This window comes from Euprymna scolopes, chromosome 35 (assembly GCF_053919585.1).
Source record: "Euprymna scolopes isolate OS-2025 chromosome 35, ASM5391958v1, whole genome shotgun sequence".
Lineage (NCBI taxonomy): Eukaryota > Metazoa > Mollusca > Cephalopoda > Sepiida > Sepiolidae > Euprymna > Euprymna scolopes.
In genome coordinates, this window is record NC_136516.1 from 31,361,470 (window position 1) to 31,386,554 (window position 25,085).

At 35.7% G+C, this 25,085-nt stretch overlaps 1 protein-coding gene across 1 annotated transcript in view; it reads right to left on the reverse strand.

Annotated features, from left to right (window-relative positions):
- The window catches only part of LOC145259792 (spatacsin-like), a 176,290-nt gene extending 154,874 nt beyond the window's left edge, over nucleotides 1–21,416 (reverse strand). The window contains exons 1-4 of the mRNA XM_080117557.1: nucleotides 21,129–21,416; nucleotides 6,992–7,143; nucleotides 4,092–4,421; nucleotides 314–866 (exon numbers count right to left, since the gene is read on the reverse strand). Coding sequence (XP_079973683.1) covers nucleotides 314–866; nucleotides 4,092–4,421; nucleotides 6,992–7,143; nucleotides 21,129–21,343 — 1,250 coding nt within the window. The 5' untranslated portion in view covers nucleotides 21,344–21,416. The remainder of the gene's footprint in view (nucleotides 1–313; nucleotides 867–4,091; nucleotides 4,422–6,991; nucleotides 7,144–21,128) is intronic.
- Between the last annotated feature and the right edge of the window lie 3,669 nt (nucleotides 21,417–25,085).

A 25,085-nucleotide genomic window follows, 5' to 3' on the forward strand; every position in this document is an offset into this window, starting at 1 on the left:
AATGAACATATCCAAAAATTATAAAAAGCAATAAGGTAGAAAATTAATTAATAATAAAAAAGAATTTTTTGAAGACCTTTAACAAAAATTAAGTTTTTGCTAAAAAAAGAAACTGGAGAGTTTGACTTGTAACAAGGGAGGTAATCATTTTCTGAAGTTTAGGCCAATTTAGCAAAACTTAACTTTTGCTAATCATCTTCAAAAACTGTTTACATTAATTATTAAGTTTCTATATTAGTTTTACTTGAAATTCAATTTTTTGATTTTTTAATTTCGGTTTAATAACGAAGAAGCACCAAAATTATTGACCTACCTTTTAAGTCGGACATTGCCAGTCGTAAAATCGCACATCCACAAAACGACTGCATTAACATTCGCTTCACTCGTGAATAGCACCTTGCCGACAGTTGAAGAGACGACAATATCAGTTGCGTGATGTTGTTCCAAAAATTCTGGCAGTTGCATGACTTTAATCTTATCGTCAAGGGTCACCGAGGGGAGGCACTTCTTCAGCCCGGACACCCGCTTTTTGGCACCGGCCTCGACGGACGATGGGTTCAGGACTGAGGATCTCTCCTTCTGGATCATGGGAATGCTGTAACCATATCTGTGGATGCGACTCCATTTCCTATACTCAGCCGTCTGCGGAAGGTCTGTCGAGGGAAAAGAGAACTTGCAGTCTTCTGGACGAAACGAATAAAGATCTCTCAGCGAGAAGCATATGGCTGAGTTTATTTCGGAGATGAGGAAAAGTTGCGTGTCGTCGTTGGACACCCGCCAGAATTTTGGCATACTGCTACATAAGTGGACGATGGAATGAAGGTTGATTTGCAGAAAGCATGTGCCGTCCTCAATGTCATATAAATCTGATGGTTAAGGAATCGTAAAACGGTTATAGGCAGAAGGGAGGGAATAAGAAATTCTTTATACCAGAACTAAACATACATCCTATCATCATCATCATACTCAGTTTAACATCCATTTTGCACGTTGGCATATTTTGGACAGCTTTAAGAAACTGACTCCCAAACTAATTATCTCTGGCCAGGTCTTTATTCCTCATTCTCTCAAATTAATCTGTATCACTTGCTCTAATGTCTTGCTAGCTAGTTATAGGGGAGAGGAGAAGAGGGAGGAATTCTTTATACTAAAAGTAAATGTACATCCTAATATCATCATTATCATCATCATTATCATCATTAGTTTAACATAAATTTTTACATGTTAGCATGTGTCGGACAACTTTAAAAAATAGACTTCCAAGCTAATTGTCTCTGACCAGGTCTTCATTTGCCTTTATTTTTCCAAAATCGATCCTTATCACTTCTTCTAATGTCTTGCTTGGTCACCCCTTGCCAATTGACCCTGTTACCTCAACTGTTCTACATCTACTACCCCCCCCCCAAAAAAAAAACTCCTATCCATTCTTTCAACAACACCATTAAATTGTCTTGCTCTGCACACATATTCCAGTAATCATAGGAGCAACGGAACTAAAAAAGAATTTCAAAAACTACCTGGTGAACCAAGTGCAAGAAAGATTCAAACAATTGCACTTAAAGGGCCAGTTAGAATCTTAAAAAGATCTCTTGGTTTGAATATATAAAATAGCAGGTGAATATCTAGCATCTGGTAGGATGCCCCATCCCCAGCTTGAACAAACTGATAAGAAAATCGAGACCAGAAAAAAAACAAAAAAACAAAAAAAAAAAAAAGATTTAATCTTCCGAGGTCAACATGTCTAATCCCGTCTTTAAGACTCACACCACGCATCTATTATATTTTTCTCTATGCAACACATATCCTCAAGCCTCATTGTCCAGGTTTCACTCTCAAAGATCAAACTACATGATAGACTTATCCCTTGGTTGACAGTGGTAATGCTCTGCTGGTTAGTAATGGCAGAAATTCCATCCATAAACTTGTTATCAAACTGTATTCTAATGGTATCACCAAGATAAAACTTATGAACAACATCAATACCTTTGACGTTAAAATGGACTGACCATTACTTATCTTCGAAATCTTGTTATCACACTTGCACGAGTTCCTTGTAACCAAAGAAACCAAAATTATGGATAACCATAATAGCTTCGTCATCCAAATATACTTTCTCCACATCTATTTCCATCCCTCTCCATTGTCTTAATATTTTTGCACACAAATTGATTATCCTCTCTCATGGAGCAGTGGGTACCCTAGGAAAATTGAGAGCATCAGCATACCTCGCACCTATCCTTTAAAGAGCACCAGCCTTAAACCTGAACACGCAATGGATCGAGAGTGGAGGCAAATGAACGTCTGACCTGGTTAATATGGCAGAAGTTCCAACCCTCAGACATAGAGAAATAAAACTGATGAATAACTAAGTCTCTGAACTTACTAGTACTGCCACTGCACTTGCTGTGTACCCAATGCTTATAAGTACAACAGAAAAATTGAATTGCACCAAACTGCCTTTCCGCAAACTGACCAAGTGAACTTTCCTCTTATTTTGGAGTATCCCAACCACTGATCATCACTTTGGTCTTAGTAACATTCAATTTTAGATCGTTATTTTCCATAGTATTCATGCAAGTCTTCAAATGTAGACCTTTTATGGTTTCACAGACGAGCAATAACACATCAGCAACTGTTCTGTACAAAACTACTTGGAAAATGCTTACCTATATATTAGTGATGGGACGATTCCAATATTTTTCACAATTTCGATACAATTACCGATTCCGTACTAAATTTCCAATTCCGATTCTTTATAAATCTCTAAATATTTAACAACAAAGTTTTTATTTATTCCAGAATGCCATAAAAGCATATGTTAAATGTGCAGATGTTTTTTCGAACGTAAAAATATATTAGTGTGTGTCTGTGTAGAGGGGGGGGGCATGATCTATACATTGCAGTTTTAGTGTTAATTTACAATCAATGAATATTATTTTATCATGACTACCAGTGGTGAAAGATTTTGCTTAAAGAATCAAATAAAATAGACAATTAAAAGAATCATTTTTGGCATTCGATAATAGGCACAAATTTTTCCAAGACCAATTCCGATGTCCCCAAAATTTCCAATTCCTGATTCCGATTGATCGTCCCAACACTACTATATATACAATTGGAGGAAAGAACTATTTGTACACATTTAATATAACATTTTATAATACTTCAATCATTAATTGAACAAAACGTTTATGTATTTACTTCCCTGATGACTACAACATGGTCGTCATCAAGTTTAATGCAAATAAGTTCTTATTGAATCTGCCTTTTAAATAATCAAGTTCTATTACTGATCATCACGACATTGTCTCACTATCTACCCGATATTCATTAACCCTCATCCTCAAGTAGTTCTTAGGCCTTGATAAGTGGTGACTTCTTCATTAAAAAAAAATCTATCACCAGAATTGTACCAAATTTTTGTATTATTTACATGTTTTTAACTATTCTTCTCATCTTGAGTTTTATTTTCGCAACGTTTCGGTCGATGTTATCCTCAACCTTCTTCAGGCGTAGTCTGTCGAACTCGGGAATCTTTCTGTCGAACTCGGGAATTTTCATTGAATTTCAAATGCGAGAACCTATGGCGTAGTGGATATAGTACTTGGTAAAATTCAGTTGTAAAAGTTACACTTCTGGGAGAATGAAGATTCAATCCTCACTGCGGGCAACACTCAAACTACAATTGCAAATTATTTAGGACTTCTACCCAGTCATGGTTGACAAAATGGAGGCATGCTACCTTCATGGATTAAATAAAGGGTTCTGTTCGAAATTTTGAGTACATTCATGAGTTTGACAGAAAGCTTCTCGAGTCGGACAAGATAAATCGAAAGAAGGTTGGAGGTTACATCGATCAAAACGTTGTGCGATTAACACTCAAGATGAGAACAGTAGTCCGAATAATCCAAATAATATGAATCATTAATCCTCATCTAAAAAATTCAGAAATGTATGATCAAATTTTGTTTGTTCCATTCATAATATTAACCGACAATCTATCCATCTCAGTAACCCTTATCCTCGAATGGCTTGATAGCAGTGAATCCTTAGTAAATAAACAAAAAACAAAAAAAACACAGAAAGGATACAGAGTGTGTGTTGCGCCCAGTCAAGAATGGAGAGTGTCGATTGGTAAAGCTGAACAGAAGGCACAACATGGCTGTCCTCAAATTGAGTCGGAAGCGAAATCGTGTAACCGCACTCAAGTTTTCCCGTCGATTTTGAGGAAAGGAGAAGACTAGCAACCCTGCCAGCCGTCGGGAGATCAGTTGCACCGATGGCCCCGGAAACATCATTTGTTGGTTGTTCCTCGGCTGGAGTCAAGAGACGACCATCCTCCTCCTGGGCCAAGATTAAAAACCGACTTCGCGTGCAACCCAAGACGAAGGGCGTCGTAGAGAGATCTGGCAAAACCAAACCTGAAATAGTAAAACAAGAGAAAGAAATCAGTAGTCTAGTGCACTCAAAGAGCACATACCTCCAATAACGGTAATGTATACTGTTTTTATTAATGAGCAATCAATACACCAAATAAATGTCCTTATACGTGTGTGTGTGTGAGTGTTTAGTTTATACATGCTGATTTTTTTATGTGCTTTCCACTTCTTTTTCTTGTGTTCGTCGAATGATTAGCTTCATGTTCATCTTTTCTTCTGGCCGTGATTTGTCATCAGTGTGGCTAGATGTATAAAACTTCTTATGCATGAAAGACATAAGACGTCCACTGATTTTTTTGTCAAGGTTTTTATTCGGAAAGAATGGACCCCAGAGAGAGAGAGAGAGAATGTTATCAACTCTAGTTATTTACTTCTTAACTTTCTTCCTAACTTATTGAATGAATTATGCAGATGGACATATATAATGTGGTTATTACATGTTAACACGGATCAGACGTATGCATTTGAAAGTCACACAAAGAAACAAAGGAAAGCGAAAAATAAATTCTACTTTTTTTTCAGTCAAAATAAAAGGTGTTTATTCATGATACTTTCCAAACTATGCCTGCATTTGGGTTTTACATGTCTCTTTGTCCGCCATCTAGTTAAGAAAACTCTGCTGCATCGAATAAGCTTTTCATTCTCTTGCGTCGACATGTCTGCTTATCCTGTCACCACACAGGTTTTAAATCTCTCATGCCGGCCCATCTTCACCTTGCTGTCCCGTCACATGTTTTTTTTTTTTTAATTCTCGTTTCATCTTTCTGCTACTATGTCTGCAGCTCACCCCACGGCACATGGTAATCCAACCATTTTTTTGTTTAACGTTCGGATTGCATCTTGTCTTAATAGTTCCTCTTACACAGACTAGCGCTCTCAAGTCCTCTGGTCACCACGTGGTTTCTTTTCTTTCTCTGCTGTGACGTCACCCTGTGCACCGGCTTGGTCATTTGCATACATGTCATCCTACTGCTGCTACTATTGCTGCATACACATTAGCAGCTGTTACAGATATATCAGCAACATTCACTGGAATTCTCAAGTTTTCTACATCATTGGCCGTGCCTCGTTAGCATGGCTTCCCAAAGAGAAAAAATATATAATGGCTTGCATTAAAGATTAAAATGCAAAAGCCAAGTATCATGCTTCAATTCTAATCATTTTAAATGCACCCCTGTCATATAAAAGAACCTATCTAAGAACACTGCCAGGCAAATGAAGCCCCTTTGCATGAAATTTCATAAAAATTGGCCCAGCCATTTTCGAGTCCATAGGGAACAAACATACACTTAAACAGAGTTCCTTTTATATAACAGTAGAGAGATTTGGGAACACAATGTAATTACAAAAACAGATATTTCTGCTGGTTCTACGGCACATCAAGCCTTTTTGAATGCCAAATCCAGTCATTTTAAGAAAATGTATTTCATACTTTGAGTTCTTTTCATATTGTTCTTTATGGGTTTCGATTTAAATTATGTTGCACCTTTATCAGCATACTAGAAAAATATCTGGGTCACCTATTTGGACCAGGTTACTGTTGTGGCCATGCAGGCCAGTAATAATCAAGACAAGCACATTGTATAATTAACTTACAGAAATATACATCATGATTCTGGGGCCATAACTATTACAAATCGTAGTATTTACTTCCTTCCCACCCAAAGATATGACACAAGTTCAAAAAGTGCCCTAAAGGAGGCGCATTCTGGCCTATTAAAAACTGCCAGAATAGCTCCGTCCGCATTCTCTGGTCAGGGTACATCCCAGGACTACCCAGAACAAAAGTCTCGGTCCATCAGATAAAAGGCTATGGAAATGATTCAGTTTCTACCAAACTAATTATCAAGATTGGAACATTGACCAGCATATATCTGAGATCTCGATTCACCACCAAAATGAATGGCGCAAGTTGTTATTCCTGGCGTTTAGATGTGACTATATTTATTGCTTCTGGGTAAGTCCATTATTTCTGAAATGGGTAGATCGGCTTATTCCCATAACTGATTGTTTGATGTTTGAATTAGAGAAAAATTAAAATTACAAAACCAGTTAAATTAACAAAAAATAAAAAGACAAAATTCAAAATCAGTCTCTTTCTGCTTGCTGTATCTTCCTTTTTTCTTTCTCCAGGTATGGGTTAGATAGTATCATTACTTGTGGCGATATTTCCCATTGTTAATAATGGACTATTCCAGAGAAGGAAAGAAAGAGAGGCAAACAGACCACATAAAAGAGGAGTAGGAAAAAGGGTGGGTCAAACAAGAGAGGGTGAAAGTGATAGTAAATCTGTTGGGCATTCATAACTGAAACTTAGTGGACAAGACAGGCATAGATTGAAGTTTATTTGTGACAAAAAAAAAAAAAAAAATGGTTGGATTGCAGAAAGGATTGTGAATTTTATTAATAATTCCATAGTTGACATTTTTAAGGGGTCACCATACCTTCATTTTATTATTTGGATGTGTCATAGATTCATTTTTTTTAAACAAGTTCGGTTGCAAAAATGCAAAAAAAAAGATCTGCTCACAAAAAGCATAATAAACAAATACCTTGGTCAGAAAGAACTGTAGATAATGCCAATTCATTCCAAGATGCAATACAACGTAAATTGTCTTCGAGGGCGAACACCGATAAATTTCCGTTGTTGTGTAACAAGCAGAGAGTTGTCAAAGAGTTGTCGTCATCATGGTAGTAGATTTCTCTGAAATTAACAAAACAGAAAAGAAGCAATCAGCATAATTAGATTGTAACATTAAGTGGTGTTACACTTTACTTCGTAATTCATAAAAAATAAAACGTTACATAGTATTACACTTTACTTCGTAATTCATAAAAATAAAACATTACATAGCATTACACTTTACTTCATAATTCATAAAAAACGTTACATAGCATTACACTTTACTTTAGTAATTCATAAAAATAAAATGTTACATAGCATTACACTTTAGTAATTCATAAAAATAAAACGTTACATAGCATTACACTTTACTTTAGTAATTCATAAAAATAAAATGTTACATAGCATTACACTTTACTTTAGTAATTCATAAAATAAAACGTTACATAGCATTACACTTTACTTTAGTAATTCATAAAAAATAAAATGTTACATAGCATTACACTTTACTTCGTAATTCATAAAAATAAAATGTTACATAGCATTACACTTTACTTTAGTAATTCATAAAAAAACGTTACATAGCATTACACTTTACTTTAGTAATTCAAAAAAAATAAAACGTTACATAGCATTACACTTTACTTTAGTAATTCATAAAATAAAACGTTACATAGCATTACACTTTAGTAATTCATAAAATAAAACGTTACATAGCATTACACTTTACTTTAGTAATTCAAAAAAAATAAAATGTTACATAGCATTACACTTTACTTTAGTAATTCATAAAAATAAAATGTTACATAATATTACACTTCACTTTAGTAATTCATAAAAAATAAAACGTTACATAGCATTACACTTTACATTAGTAATTTATAAAAAATAAAATGTTACATAGTATTACACTTTAATAATTTGTAAAAAAATAAAATGTTACATAGTATTACACTTTAGTAATTCATAAAAAATAAAATGTTACATAGTATTACACTTTAGTAATTCATAAAAAATAAAATGTTACATGGTATTACACTTTAGTAATTCATAAAAATAAAATGTTACATAGTGTTACACTTTACTTTAATAATTTATAAAAAAATAAAATGTTACATAGTATTACACTTTACTTTAGTAATTTATAAAAAATAAAATGTTACATAGTATTACACTTTACTTTAGTAATTTATAAAAAATAAAATTTTACATAGCATTACACTTTACTTTAGTAATTTATAAAAAATAAAATGTTACATAGCATTACACTTTACTTTAGTAATTTATAAAAAATAAAATTTTACATAGTATTACACTTTACTTTAGTAATTTATAAAAAATAAAATGTTACATAGTGTTACACTTTACTTTAGTAATTTATAAAAAATAAAATGCTACATAGTATTACACTTTACTTTAGTAATTTATAAAAAATAAAACTAGAAAGAAAGAAATAAAATCCAGGTCGGCATCTTTTTTTTTTTTAAAGTTTTTTTTTACTGTTACTTTCGGCATCAATTAAAAACTCTCTCCCCAGCACCTGTTCATTCTAGCTTGCCGCATGTTTCTCTTTCTTCCAAGCTGGGTCCAGCCGGCCAATTTTCAACTTCACATGCCCATTCTCTACAATGTCCACTTTTCTTCTCTGACCTCACGCGGGCCGTAGCCAATCATTTCTCGCTGGTGACTTTACATGTCCATTCTTATCTTCAGTTTGCATGTCTATCTCCTTTGACGTCTCTTCTGTCCCAAGCATGTGATGTATTTTTCTCTCCTAATTTTTTCCTTTCTTCTTGCGCACGTTTCCTAATTTGCATATGCGTGTTTTTCAGCTACTGCTGCTGCTAATCTCTTCGCAAGTCAGTCATCCTTCCGCTACTGCTGATACTTTTCCCACGTGCTCATATGCCAGGATGAAATACTTCTGCTACATAAAGTAAAGTTAGTCGCTTTCTCAATGTTTGTCATTGTTAACTTTTTTTTCCAACAAAATCAATATTTGATTCTGGTCCATCAGTTCTTTTAATAAATAATTGGTTGGGATTATTTTCAAATAGACACCTTCTTTAAAAAAAACAAAAAAAAAACAAAAAAACCGGATATAACTCTGTATTGATGAATACAGAGTTACTTACTTTTGTTTGGAAAAAAATAGATTTGGGGTGACGTAATAAAAAAAGAATAAAATGTAATTAAATTTAAGGTTCTTGTCCAGAATTCATCCTATATTAATAAAACAAAAATAAAAAATTATAATCTATGTACCCATGACAAAACAAAAATATCATATTCTAAAAAATGCATGCAAATTGATCAAATAGTTTTTATTTTTATGAACAAAATAATTTAAAGTGATTAATAAGAATCCCTAGGCATTACAACATAAATCTTCCATGTTTGAATTACTGACTTATCTCCCTTTGTCTTTGTTTTTATAGATCGTTTTCAAAATGGCAGACAAAACGGCTGCTGTTCTATTAATCATAAAATTTGATTTTTCTTATTTAATAAAAATTCGATTTTGCATGATTCAAAAACCGTACCAGTTTTACAAACTTGTATGTAATGTTGATTTTTTCCCTGACCTCATTTGATAATCATCCTAGTTATTAAGTATATAAAACTGACAATGAAATTGAAAAAAAGATTAAATACATATTTATCTTGAATCAGGGCAAAGAGAATGTGAAAAGCTCTTAAAAACTACAAAACACCTTCTCAATCACCTATTATTATGACAAATAACACCTTACTCAAGAGCTCATCATTGAAACTTCTCAGCTATACATTCACAGGCAAGATGAATTGGAACAAGTACGTTGAGGACATTGCTAAAGCTGCTGCAAAGAAGGTGAGCTTCTTCTAAGATGCTAGAAAATTACATCCAAGAGTATCCTATACTTTTACAAAGCTACAGTTTGCTCAGGCATGGAGTATTGTTGTCACACTGGTTTATTTGACTTCTGTTTTTTTGTTTAGCGGAAATCTCTGGGCCTGACCTTTACTCCTGATCTTAAATGGAAAACGTACATGAAATCTGTTGCCAAGGCCACTGGAAAAACGGTGGGATCCTTCTATCGATTCAGTAGATATCTCACTGCTGATGCAATTCTCTATCTATACAAGAGCCAGATACGTCCAAGAATGGAGTACTATTGCCACATCTAGGCAGGAGCTGCTAGAAAGGACTTGTCCTGCCTTGATAGAGTTCAAAATAGACTTTGTAGCCTCGTAGGATATGTCCTTTTCTCTTCCCTGCAACCTCTATCTCACAGAAGAGATGTTGCGAGTTTGTCTGCTTTATCGTTATTTTCATGGCAAGTGCTCGACTGAGCTTCAACCTATGATCCCCCCCTCGCCAAACTTTCACAAGAAACACTCGTCTAGGTGAAAAACACTATCAATAATTCCCCCCACTCTTTATCTGTGCTTAAACCTATACGTAGATTCCATGAACAAAGCTTCTTTCTTAGAACTGCACGCCTGTGGAATTGTCTTCCGTTTTCCTGCTTTCCAGCTGACTACAATATGATTGTCTTCAAGTCCAATGTAAACAAGTTCTTGATGAGCCGTTCCACTTAAGTTAACAAATTTACCGAATTTCCATTACTATCGATTACTATATTGCCCAATTGACTACTGTACACTCTTAACCCTTATCCTCGAGTGGTCTCTGGGCCTTGATAAATGGTTATACCTATCAAACAAAAAAAAAATCTTGCTGGTGTATACTGAACAAAGTCCTTTTTGATTAATACTTACATAGTGCCTTAAACAAGTTTTCAGACTATTTTTTGTACATGCATTTAAAATTGTTGTAGACTCTTGAAAATTCAGTATTTATCGACCAAGCTCCAACCCCTGTCCCATCACCGCACTGTTGCATCCTTGTGCCTGTTTTACAAGTACTTTAATGGAATGTACTCTGATGAACTCATTGCACTTGTATCCCCTTGACATACAAACCCCCTCAACAAACTTTTCTAGCAGCAAAATCTCACACCTTCACTGTAGAAGTTTAGATACAGAAAAGCCTAATACTTTAATAGTTTCTTCCCTTAGACTGGTAGATTTTGGAATTCCCTTCTTGTTTCCTGCTTCCCTGACTGTACCAACATGCAAAAGTTTAAATGTAATGTGAACAGACATCTCACTCATCTTCTTGCATAGTCTGCTGTAGGTATTGTCCCAAATAGTGTCCACTTATGTCAATTTCAGGGGTCTATCCTTGGACCTTTATTATTTCTGATATTCATAAATGATCTCCCTGATAAAATTGTTTCGGAGATGAGTATATTTGCCGATGACACCACTCTCTATAACAGGTATGAGGGGAAAACAAATGAACACATATCTAAGGAAATGGCAGAAACACTAGAGGATGACCTCCAATCTATAGTAGAATGGCGACAAAAATGGATGGTCACATTCAATGCTGTCAAGACTAAGCTTGTTTCCTTCAATAATTACAAGAAACCTCTACCAGTAATAGCAATGGCCAAGCCTCCTCGGCCTTACAGGGAACATGAACTGGAATGTATACATTGAGAGCATTGTCAAGGCTGCTGCAAGGAAGGTGGGCTCTCTCTACCGTGCTAGAAAATTATTTATGCCTCAAAGTATCCTGTACCTCTGTAAGGCCACCATTCGCCCATGTATGGAGTACTGTTGTCACATTTGGGCTGGTACATCTGCTGCTTGTATCTCACTTCTCACTGGGCAGGGTTCAAAAGAGAGTCGCCAACCTGATAGATCCTGAACTGTCATCTAGGTTTCAGCCTCTGTCCCATCAACGAAATGTTGCATCCCTCTGCCTGTTCTACAAATACTTTAATGGTGAATGCTCTGATGAACTGCAAGCACTTGTACCTCCTCGACGTGACTACCCCTGACAAACAACTAAGTCCCACCCCTTTACAGTATAAATCCCTAGGTGTAAGAAAGCTTTTTACTCCAATAGTTTCTTTCCCAGAACAGCAAGTCTTTGGAACTCCCTTCCGGGATTCTGCTTTCCCAACTGTACTGATATGCAGAAGTTCAAGTGTAATGTGAACAAACATCTTTCTACTTATCTCCCTTCATAATGCCACTGCAAATTATGTCCCCGATAGTAGCCCCCTACTTCAAAGTGGCACTGTGCCTTGCTTGGGGTGAAAATTGAATTAAAAAAAAAATATGCATTATTTGGGGTGGAGAAGAATAAAAAGAAAAACAACAAAAAAAGTCTTCTCCCTTCCTACAATGAGATAAGCGATATCAAATTTCCGGTTATATTTTAACAATCACAATATTTTTTGTGTCAGCAAACGACGTTCTTTATTGCAACCTCATCTCGTTTGATTTTTGATAAAATTTATGAAAATTTCTGATAAGTATCGAGTTTTAATTACACTTTGGACGCTGATGTAATTTTGTATTTTCAGACAAAAATATTGTTATCAGAAACCGACTTTGTTTTTATTAATTATGTATACAAACATTAGAGTATGTTTATTTGCAAATAATTATGATTAATACAAGCATGATTTTTTTTTTTTTTAGTTTTCATTGTTTTGGTTGGTTGGTTGGTTGGTTGTTTTTGTTTTACGGCATATCAACCCTTTTCGGGTTATTTAATGCTGAATCCAAAGATTTTGAAGAAAAATGTTTTAATAGAATATATTTGTTGTTTTCAAGTTGGTTTCTATTTAACCCATAGTTGGGACCCTAACAGGTACTACCACTCCGAGGCAGAGTGGACCTGGGAGCAATGGCAATTAAAGGGTGGCTCCACACCAGTAGCGTACCTATGTAAAATGGCGCCCATGGCAAAGTTTGAATGTGCGCCCCTTCTTAATAATTTATACCTTAGATATACCTAACTACTAATTTTAATTTTTGTCAAGGAATTTTTGCGCTCATGTCAGAGTGGCGCCCATGGCACGGCCCATGCCTGCCATACCATAGATACGCCACTGCTCCACACTCCCCAAAGCCCGCAAGCTGGGGCCTCACCACTGGATATTGTTTAAGGTCATATCCAGGACCGTTCATTGTTTTAAAATGTATGTTGAATCCAAAACATGAAATGCAGATCTCATATCGTTTTTCATACAGTTTAAATGTGACCTGCTTTAAAGGAATAGAAACATTTTCATTTATTCATTCAGATTTATTCTTTAGTGTTAATGCAATATTTTCCATTCGTAAAACAAGTTAAGATAAAAGAAAAAATACAAGAGTTACTTCTCATATATATGTATATATATATATATATATATATATATATATGTATATATATATATATATATATATATATATATATATGACTACTTCATTTAATCACATAAATATACGAAAGTATAATTTTATGCATAAACTAAGTATTTACTGCAACGGTGCTCAAGACATAGGCAGAGCAAGGTAGTAAGTTATAGAAATATATATGGCAATTAAGAATATTCCACGTTTCATCCACGCTAGGATTCGTCAGGCTTATGCAACGCGGAATATTCTGTGTAGCTTAATTGCCATATATGTTTCTATAACTTGGAAAAAATGCCACACAAAAGTGTGGAATGCTTCAGATTGCTTTTGGACCATCTTGGAGTTTTTCAGAAATGATTCAACACTTCATCAAATCTCCACACTAACGTAATGTACTTGCAATAACCCTTATCCCTGAGTTGCTTCCGGGCCTTGATAAGTGGTGATCACTGTGTAAAAAAAAAAAAAAAAATGCAAGCACATTCGTGAAACAGTTGACAAACAGATCAAAATCCGACAACCTCCACATACCCATTTTTCAATTTTAACCCATTAGCAGCCCTTTTTTTCCGGATGAAAACCAATTAAAAAGTTTTCCACATGTCTGAATATCCTATATACCAAATTTCAAGTCTGTAGATCAAAAATTCGTTGAGTATATAGGTTGAGCAGTGTCCTCACACAGTCTCACAATGTTTCTATTTAAAGCACAATTGAACTATGATACTCAACTCTCATTTTAAACTTAAATTCAAGCCATTATCACCATAAAAGCAGAAAGGCCAGGCATATATAATCAATTATAGATTCTTTGATATGACAGGGGCGCATTCAAAATGAATGTTTCTGTTTAGAGCACAACTGAACCATGATTGCTTGACTTTTGCATTATAAACTTTAATTCAAACCAATGTATATATCTATAAAAGTGAACGTGTCTATTTGCCTGTATGTGTACATTTCCCTACGCAATAACTATCAATTTTAAGTCTACAGACTTGAAATTTGATATACAGGGTACTGAGATTTGGGAAAATCTTTGTAATCGGTTTTTGGCCAGAAATTTGGCTGTTAAGGGGTCAAAGTTTAACGATTTGACCTTTGAGAACTCTACCAAATTCCTGCGCCAATTTTTGGTCCAAACACTTGAAATTTTAGATATAGGTTCCTTGGAAATGGATCTAACTTAATAATTTGTTTTGAGCCCAAAACAATAAATTTTAAGGGGTCATAATAGGGGTCAAAGTTATAAAAAAAATTGACAGCTTTTTTTTTTTTTTTTTTTGCTGAACATACACCTTCAAACACCCGGGCAACACCGGGCTGAAATGCTAGTTATATATAAAAATAATGTTATAAAATCAACAGCAGGTTCTCTACACAATATATTTTGAACTAAGTCAATGAGGGGAGATATGTAAGCTTCCTCTCGGTGCAGTGAATAAAAAAAGTCAAATATCATTGTAAAATTGTGCTTTAAACAGAAACATTCATTTTGAATGTGCTATCATATCAAAGAACCTACTGTTGATTTTATATGTTGCGCCTTACGGCTTGTGTAGTCATAAAACCTCTCAAAAGCACTTTTGATGTTAGGCTGTGTTAGATATTAACTTTAGTAAAAATTGCCTGTTTCTTCTTTCATCGGATTATTTCGATTATTGATACTTACTGAAGGCATTCCAACATAAGAACACTGCCAGACACAAAGTGTGTTTGTGTGAAATTTTATAAAAATCGACCCAGCCATTTTCAAGTCTATAGGGAACAAACACAGATACACATAGATACACATCCAAAGTTCCTTTTATATAATAGTAGAGATAGAGATTTTAATCAAAATCTAAATAAAGTGTGCTAAGCCGCAAAGCATATTTTTTTTTTGCGTTTATTTTTTACAGAAGGTATACATTAGTATACTATATCGAAACAAGTTGCATTTCTGTCTGCGTGTTTGGTGAAATCTTTGATACTAACAATGATACACTTATAAAACTTGCATATTCTAATTTTTTTTATTGCTACATATTGTGGACAGTTTAAATGCAAACATTTGAGTGACACCTAAGGGTTAGAAGTGACTCCAGACAGAAGTCGCAAAACTGAATTTTTGGTTGGAGATTTTCTTTTTAGCTGGCAAGACTTCAAGTACAAAAGATGTTTGGGTGCTGTCCTTAAAGGAGTGAAGGAGTAGCACGCACAATGTGGATATATGCAGTGAGACAAGCTATTTATCTATATAAAAGACAAAATGTGTGTATGTATGTATGTAAAAATTTGATGTATGTCCGCAAAAGGCTTTTTTCCGGGGGCTGCCGCTCCCTCATTCTTAAAACTTTTTATATCACGTCTAAATCATAATATCTACGAGTTAACAACGGGGTTCGTCTGTCTATTTAATTTGCCCGACTTTGAAATGTTAAATATTCCACATTTTCGGATCGCTGCGTGTTGCTTTCGTTTTTTTCAGTATATATAAAAAAAAAAACGAAATTTGATTCGATTGGTCAATGTCGGCTTCGTAGTCATATCAGACAATGGCTTTATTATTCCTCCCCTAATAATAAACGGAAGAGCCGCTTTTCCTTCCTTCCTTCCTTTCCCACCAAAATAAAAAATTAAGCAGCCACCTGTCAATCAAAGCTCTTTCACTTACTCTTTTTTGACTTGACTCACCTTTTATTCGCTCTTACATTGCCACTGTTGCCGTAGCGCAGGGGTTCAGGCTAAGCCTATTGGCCTCAAGGCTCCGGGTTCGAGCCTACCTGCCACCACCTCCCCTTTTTTTTATTTTCCATTTCAAAAAAGGGAGGACGGAATAGACCGAGGGCGAGCGGAAACAAAGGGAGGACGGAATAGACCGAGGGCGAGCGGAAACAAAGGGAGGACGGAATAGACCGAGGGCGAGCAGAAACAAAGGGAGGACGGAATAGACCGAGGGCGAGCGGATAAAAAGGGAGGACGGAATAGACCGAGGGCGAGCGGATAAAAAGGGAGGACGGAATAGACCGAGGGCGAGCGGATAAAAAGGGAGGACGGAATAGACCGAGGGCGAGCGGATAAAAAGGGAGGACGGAATAGACCGAGGGCGAGCGGATAAAAAGGGAGGACGGAATAGACCGAGGGCGAGCGGATAAAAAGGGAGGACGGAATAGACCGAGGGCGAGCGGATAAAAAGGGAGGACGGAATAGACCGAGGGCGAGCGGATAAAAAGGGAGGACGGAATAGACCATGGGCGAGCAAAAAAAAGGGAGGACGGAATAGACCAAGGATGAGCAAAAAAAAAGGGAGGACGGAATAGACCAAGGGCGAGCGAAAAAAAGGGAGGACGGAATAGACCAAGGGCAAGAGAAAAAAAAGTTTATTCTTATTGCATAAAAAAAGGGAAGATGGCACTTCATAACGGCGTTTCTTTCGGTTTTCGTTCAATTTGTGAGGCACCTATTGATCAAATTTTTATCTGACGTTTCTGAATTTTTGAGATGAGGATTGGTTATATGTATTATTATTCATCGGACTACTGTTCTCATCTTGAGTGTGATTTTCACAACGTTTCGGTTGATATAACCTCCGACCTTCTTCAGGTGTATCTTGTTGAACTCGGGAATGTTTCTGCCAAACTCGGAAATTGGACGGAACTTCGAGTGGAACCCTTTATTTACTTCACAGGGGGCAATCATGGTTGATAGAACAAGAGCACACTACCCTCGTGAAGTAAATAAAGGGTTCCGCTCGAAGTTCCATTCAAATTCCAGAGTTCGACAAGATACACCTGAAGAAGGTCGGAGGTTATATCAACCGAAACTTTGTGAAAGTCACACTCAAGATGAGAACAGTAGTCTGATGAATAATAATACAAGTTTTTATCTTTCCAATATTTCTCAAGTGATAAGAAATTGTCATATGCGTTATGTCTAATTCAGAAGCAAGTTTTCAAGCAGTTGTGCGTGGATTGCCTTCGACTAAGACTTTTAAATGATAACTGTCAACATCCAATGGCCGATAACTACGCTGATCATCTTCAAGCCTCTTGTCATTGTCACGAAATTTCTTAAACCACCATTGTGTTGTGCGTTAAGTAGTGATTCTTGGGCCAAATATGCTTTGTTGATATCGCAAACTGTTTCAGTAACCATTTTGGCTTTTAAAATGATATATAAAGCAAAGGTATTATAATGAAAACTTATTTGAAAATACATCATTTGAAATCAAAATTAAAAATTCTGCAAGAAGTTTCTTGTCAACCTAATATTAACCTGACTTTGCAAGTTCAATTCAATCTAACCAGATTTCAATGGTTGGCCGAACTAATCAATTTTTTTTTTTTTTAAATAGGATGTAGAACCGATAACCGTTCTTGTATTTCTGAAATGGACACCAATTTGGAAATACAAAAATTGCTACCCGTTCTGTCATACACTTTGTGGCTTATAACTGGATGATCAATTACTGTTTCTGGTCAGGAAGCGGATGATCATTTTCAATATATTTAAATAGCAATAAAATATTTCATTTCTTTTTTGTTTTATTTTTTTTAAAGATTTGACATATAATCTTGTAAAAATATATTTTTCATTTTTTATCCGGCGTTTTTACAGAATTGGGACGAGATTTTGTAGTTGATAAATGGCGTTTTCAGATAAAAAACAATGGTTCCAACTGATTTTTTTTGTCAATTCTAATAAGTTACAATGGTAGCTTCCAAATTATGCAGTCGAAATTACATGAATATTACTGAATTATTAAAAAAAACAACTTCAATCATGTTAGCAGGCGAAAAATTGTCGCCATCTTGTTTAAATCAAAACGGAAAAGTAACTCCCTTTTGAACTCTATGTCTTACGATTGTTTTAATCAAATTCTTTTATTTTCTTCAATAAATAATTTTCTACCTTATCGATTTTCGTAATTTTTGGATATAATCTTAAAAATATGAGAAATATGTAGATATCATTGTTTTCATGTGAAATTCAGTTTTGCGATTTCCGAAATTTCGTCCCAATAGTGTAGAAGCGCCTTCTATTCTTCTATTTTTATTATCGTTTGGTTTATTTTTGGAATAAAAACAGTCCCACATAACCTCGTGACAAACATTATTCATGAGTAGTGTCTGTGCTGCGCCCGGTCGGAGAAATCCTTATAGACTGAGACAATTTCGTTCCCAATCCGGAGTGCTCCTTTTTGAAACTTGCTAGATACCCTACAATCACTCCACATAAAAAATGGTACTTATGCACTTATGTTACTGTACTACGGGAGGGGGGGGAGGCTGTTTTGTAACTATTCTGTACTTTCACCTAACAATTTAATAATAAAAAAAGATATAGTAAAACTTGAAAATACTATTTGGTACTTGTTTAGTTTAATCAAGATACTGAAAAAATGAAAATATTGAAAAAAAAAAAAATTATATTGTACGTACCTGCTATGGAATAAAGTTCTCATAAAAAATATTGCTTAATTTGATCAAGTTTTTTTTTTTACAGAGGAAAAATCAAATTTTATTGAAAGCGATCGGATGGCAGCCATCTTGCCTATTTCGCGGACGAGGAGAAGGCGCCAGGGGAGATAACTCCAATCACCGCTTTAAGTTTGTCAAAATTTGACGAGATTATTTTGAGACATAGGCAGAAAAATACATAGATAATCATTTTAGTTTTCTTTCTACTTATTTTACAGAATTCTGTCCTTTTTTTTTTTTTTTAACCCCTTTTCATATGGTCGACGCGTACAAAATGGCAGCCCGTGATAACATATAGAATTACATGGTTTAATATTTGGAAAACTACTTGTTTTTCGTCTAATTTTGATTTTTCGCCAATACTACACGGTGACGAGGCAGTTTAGTACGCGAGTGCACATTTAACAGCCTTCGTTTATACTCGTGCGTCGTGCAAACGAAGGCTGGGGCCCAGCCTTCGCTTACTGGGCTGTGAAATAGAAAATAATCCCAGAGTTAAGGGGTTAATACCATACAAACGGTTAATTTGCGACGGAAACGGTTACCATATTCTTTTAAAGCACACCGAAAACTACTAAAAACTATTTTTTTCTATACGAATGTGAGACGAGCCTTAAAGTAAAATAATATCGATTTTTTCTTCATTTTTTAAAAATTTCCTCGTGTCTATATTGAAAGATGAAAACAGAAAAAGAAATCGAAAAATCTTTTTAGTCAATAAACACTCCAAAAAAATGCCCCCTCTCACAGGTGGCCAGAAAGTGAGTGCTCATTTTGTTAAATTTACATAAAAAGTGATCACCCACTTATCGAAAAAGTAATTTCGGTATTATTATACAAACACCGTGACAGCGTTAGGGTTAGGGTTTAGGGTTTAGGGTTAGGGTTAATTCGCTGTCACGGTGTTTGTATAAATTTACCGTAATTTCTTCATATGCAAACTATTTTTTTTTTTTTTTCGACGGAAACGGTTTACAGATTCGTTTTTAGCACACCGAAATCTAAAAAAAATAAAATATTTTGTTATATACGAACGTGAGACGGGCTTTAATGTAAAATTTTACCGCTATTTTTAAATATATATATACTTTTTTAAAAGTTAAATTCAAGTTTCACGATATCTTTTTATTTATCTTTCTTTTTTCCTATTAAATTGTTAGGTGGAAGCACAGAATAGTTTAAAAAAACACCCTTCCTTCCCTCCCCATGTTAAGAATGGCTTTCGAAATAACATTTCAACGCGGTATCAAAAATACACCAGTACCTACTTTTTTACTTATCCCGATAATTTGTATATATATGCAAATCAATGCAAAATAAAAATAAAAAAGTTCTAAATCAATTGTTTTCCCTTGTATTATTTTATATATGTATAAATTAATAGTTAATTAGGTGCAAGTTCAGAATTCAACCTAATTAAAAAAAATAAAAAATATACAAAAAAATCTTTATGACTTACGTACGCATCACAAAACGAAAACGTCATATTCCAAAAATTACGTAAATTGATAACGTATATTTATGTTTTGATCCGCCGTCTTTAATAAAAAAGGGGGACAACTCAATTCGAATTATCTATACCAAAATCAGCCTTGTAATGGTTACGATTTACTATTAAAATCGTTAAAAATCGTTTTGAAAAACTGATTTTATAAAACTACTTGATTAATTTATGTGATTTACGTGGTAGTGCAGTCAGTGCAGTGCACTGCACTACTAGTGTGCACTACTACCACGTAAATCACATAAATTAATTAAAAGTAAGTCTTCGAGTGGTAGGTACCCAGTAGTACAGTGTGCACTCCACTCAACTGCACTACTGTACTACTGGGTACCACTCGAAGACTTACTTACCTTTAAGAAGTTGATTACAGGGAGGTTGAAAATAAGAAAATGCCTTACGGAATAAACACCAACCTCCCTATGGTAAGAACGGCTTTCCGAATAAACACCCTTTGGAGGTTGCACAACCAGTGATTGCGACAGATTTCTTTTTTTTTTTTTTTTTGTTGCTGCTTAATATTTTGGAATTCTGGATAAAAACCGATTATTTATTTACAAAAAATTCTTAAATAAGCGTAGAAATTATATTATAAATAAAACTAGTTCAAATAGCGCTTGTATAAGTTGTATTCCTCTATTTTTTTGTTTGGCATTTACTTTACTTGAAGCTTTTAATTTGTACATATACAATATATCTTTATATAAATAAAAGCTTACTACTTTTACTTATATAAATGAATAAACTAAATCTTAATTTATAATAAATGTTTCATCATGAGATGAAACTACTTAAAGAGAGAGAAAAAAGAAGCGGCTTATAAGTTTTAATGTATAAATATATTCTTTCCTTCTTACCTAACATCGTGTTCAGTCTTTAGTTCCTGATCGGAATTGCCGGCTCGGACGATGGACAATCTCCCGTCTCCATAATGGATAACAAGAAGCCGGTTCCGTGTACAGAGAACGATATTCCTTATTTTGTCCAAATGGAAGTCGCTCTGAAAAGAGCAGAGTTTGTATTCGAGAAATTCCGCATCGTTTTCAGAGTCGTCGCTGATATCGTCTGCCATGTTGGAGAGATCACATGATTTCTGACGGGAGGGAGAAATCGTTGTTTTCTCACGTTGGATCGCACCGACCAAACTGCCTCCTCCTCCTTCTTCGTTTCGTGTACCTCTTCCTTCTACTACCACAAGGGAGGCAATATTATTTGCGAGGAAAGGGAGAATTGTTTATCTCCCTCCAACAGCGCCCAGATGTGACACTAAGGTTGAAAAGTGGGATTGAAACTTAGCGTACCGGAGGAGAAACACCATGGCCTCCAAAAAATGCCTAAACAGCCCCGTCTGCATTCTCCGGTAAGGGCGACTCAAGCGATTAGTATTACTATTAAACTAATTCCTCAAAGAAAGAAGGCAAAGGGTGGACCCCCTACAACAGCCCCACAGAAGGACTTCCAGTCAACAGACTTTGGTGCCGAAAGAAAAAAATCCCCTAAACGCTGCCAAAATCGCACATTACATTTTCTGCACTTCTTAGCCTTCATACTGAGATCAAAGTGTAGTACATTTTGGTTACAGAATTACTCCAAGATGTCAACCCTGTACATTTATTTTGACTTTGGCCTCGTCATTTTTTAAAAATAATCTTGAAAGGACACCGCCCAACCCAACCCTAAACTCTACTCGTATTTAATTTTCTCACACTTAAATCGTACTCCTATTTAAAGATCGGCTTGTTTGTTTTTAGTTCTAAACCTAAACAAACTAACAACAGCGGAAGGCCTATCCTATTTCATTTCCTCCCACTTAAGCCCCACTCCTATTTAGAGATCAATTCGTTATTTTTTTAACAAACCATGTTTCATGCTTACGCAATCATCAGTGTAGGAGATGATAATTACTGTTGATCACGAGGCTTGATCCTGATCAACAAATTCAACTTTGGCTTTGCAGGTTTGCGTTCTTTCACTCGGCCATCAGAAATTAATATTTAAATGGAAGTGAAGTTAGTTATGAAGCCACATAAGTGAGCTTGTCATAATTCAGCGATGAGAGAGTATTCGAACAAACAGAGAATTTGTGAATGATGCATGCAGCTAATTTGTGGCCTTATTCTCAATTCACAAATAGGGCTCAACTTTAATTTTACCCTAAAGGAGCTTATAACTATAATATTTTTTTTTCAATAAATATCAATAATTTTTTAATCCTACAGTTTCATGTTTACACTATCATCTGTGTAGGAAATGATAATTTACAACAAAGTCAACCTTGGCTTTGCAGACTAGCGTTCTTCCACTCGTATATATTAAAACTATTGGAAGTATTATGAGTAAAATGATTCATAGAGTAAATGTGGTATTGCGGCAGGAGGTAATGCCTGGGCTACGTTCACTGAATATCGGTAAATGCGTCAGGGGCATAGAAACACTAATGGAAGGATCGTAGTTGGTGTTGTCGCTAGCCATCTTGTTCGACTGTATAACTCATGTCGGGTCAACCATTTGTTGCGGGACTAACATCGACCCCCACAGTCTCACAAGAAATGGAAATAAAAATAATGATAAATCGAAATATGTGTGTAAAATGGAGTTGAACAATCAAGCAAAAATGACCGAGGCGAAGAATAAATTAATACAAAATTTATTTTTTTCAAAATTCGAAAATAAGTGAACATTAAATCCGTTGCCAAGGCCGCTGGAAAAATGGTGGGATCCTTCTATCGATCCAGTAGATATTTCACTGCTGATGCAATTCTCTATCTATATAAAAGCCAGGTACGTCCAAGGATGGAGTACTGTTGACACATCTGGGCAGGAGCTGCTAGAAAGGACTTATCCTGCCTTGATAGAGTTCAAAATAGACTTCGTAGCCTTGTGGGGGGATGTCCTTTTTTTTCCCCTGCAACCTCTTTCTCACAGAAGAAATGTTGCAAGTTTGTCTCTGCTTTATCGTTATTTTCATGGCAAGTGTTCGCCTGAGCTCCATTCTATGGCCCCCCCTCGCCAAACTTTCACAAGAAACACCCGTCTAGCAGAAAACACTATCACTAATTCCCCCCACTCTTTATCTGTGCCTAAACCTAAATGTAGATTCCATGAGCAAAGCTTCTTTCAAAGAACTGCACGCCTATAGAATTGTCTTCCGTTTTTCTGCTTTCCAGCTGACTACAATATGGTTGTCTTCAAGTCTAACGTAAACAAGTTTTTGATGAGCCGTTCCATATAAGTAAACAAATTTACCGAATCTCCATTACTAACGGTTACTATATTGTCCAATTTCTACTGTACACTCTTTAACCCTTATCCTCGAGTGGCCTCTTGGCCTTGATAAGTGGTGATGCCAATGTAAAACAGAACAAAAAAAACAAAACAGAGAACATCAGAAAGTTTCTTCTTAATGAGTCTCTTCCTGCGACTGAGGTAATTAAATATTGTTCATGTAATGAAGTAGAAAAAGTTCCTGCGACTGAGGTAATAAAAATGGAATGAAGTAGAAAAGAAAAAGTTCTCGATTAGAAATAACCAGTCCTTTTTTTGGGGGGGGGGAAGAATTAAACAACATAAAAGTCCATCGCTTACTTTAGCAAAGAGATAGAAAAAGGTAAAAAGTCCATCTACCCGTCGAGAATCAAATGATGGGTACCCATGCGTTTAATGTCCTGTGGATGGAATCGATGCTGATGTTTACAGCATGCTGGTTGGGGGTCAACATTGATTTTAGCGCAAAATGCCCTTTTTATAGATTTCAACGGCTCCACGAACGCTGTCTGAAAAAAATATTTTTAAATTTGTTTTCTTCGTAATCCGATTGGATGAAAAAAACATCTTTGTGACGTAAGATGCTTTGGAAGACGTCCGCATGAAAAGACAGAGTTTCAGTTTTTATGTCCACCGAATTTGCGTGGATGTAGAAAAGGGAAATATGCGCGTTGACCTCATGCAATTCTCATAGAATCGGGTCTACTCTCATGCGATTATGTAAATGGACAATTCCAGGCCGATATAAAGGCAGGACGCTGGAAAGCAATGAGGAGTGTCCGACAGATTGTGTGTAGGTGGTTCTGGCGATTGGATTATTCTTTGTGACGAACCACGTGTCTGCGAGAAACAATGTTTTTTTTTTCTGCTTCTTTTTTCTCTACGGCTATTACAGCCAAGAAATCCCTCTCTTCTAGAGGTGGGCGATACTAACTATTTCCTATCTGTGTTCCTGATTGTTTTTTTTTTTTGCCTACTACATTTTTCTTCAAGCTATTTTGGCCCAACTATGGCGAACGTGCGGATAAGCAGTGATATTATCAAGCCATTCTCTAGTGAGGGATACATAGCGTGGCTGAAAAAGTGAGACTTGTTGCACAACTTCAGCAGGTGTATGATGTAGCGAGTCTGCTACCTTTATATCTGGAAGGTGATGCACTGGCCTTCTACATGGAAATGGAGGAGGACGATCAAAAGAAGATAGACCAGATTGAGGCCCGATTAAAGTAGGAATTTACCGACAACGCATTTGCAGCATACAAAAAAATAACTATGGTTAGATGGGCTGGCGAACGTGTGGATGTTTACGCCAACAAAATCAGGCAGTTGGTTGGATTGGCCGGATTCACAGGAGATAGCTTAGAGAGACTTACAAAATTGATTTTCGTCACTGGATTCCCTAACGCCATCTCAATTGCTCTTCAACAGGTGCCGAACATCAAAGCCCTGACCATGGGGGAGCTAATGTCTCGAGCGAGAATTTTGATGATGACTGGGGAACAAAATCAGGACGTGGTTGCGGCCACACGCTCACCCAACAACAGGGCCCA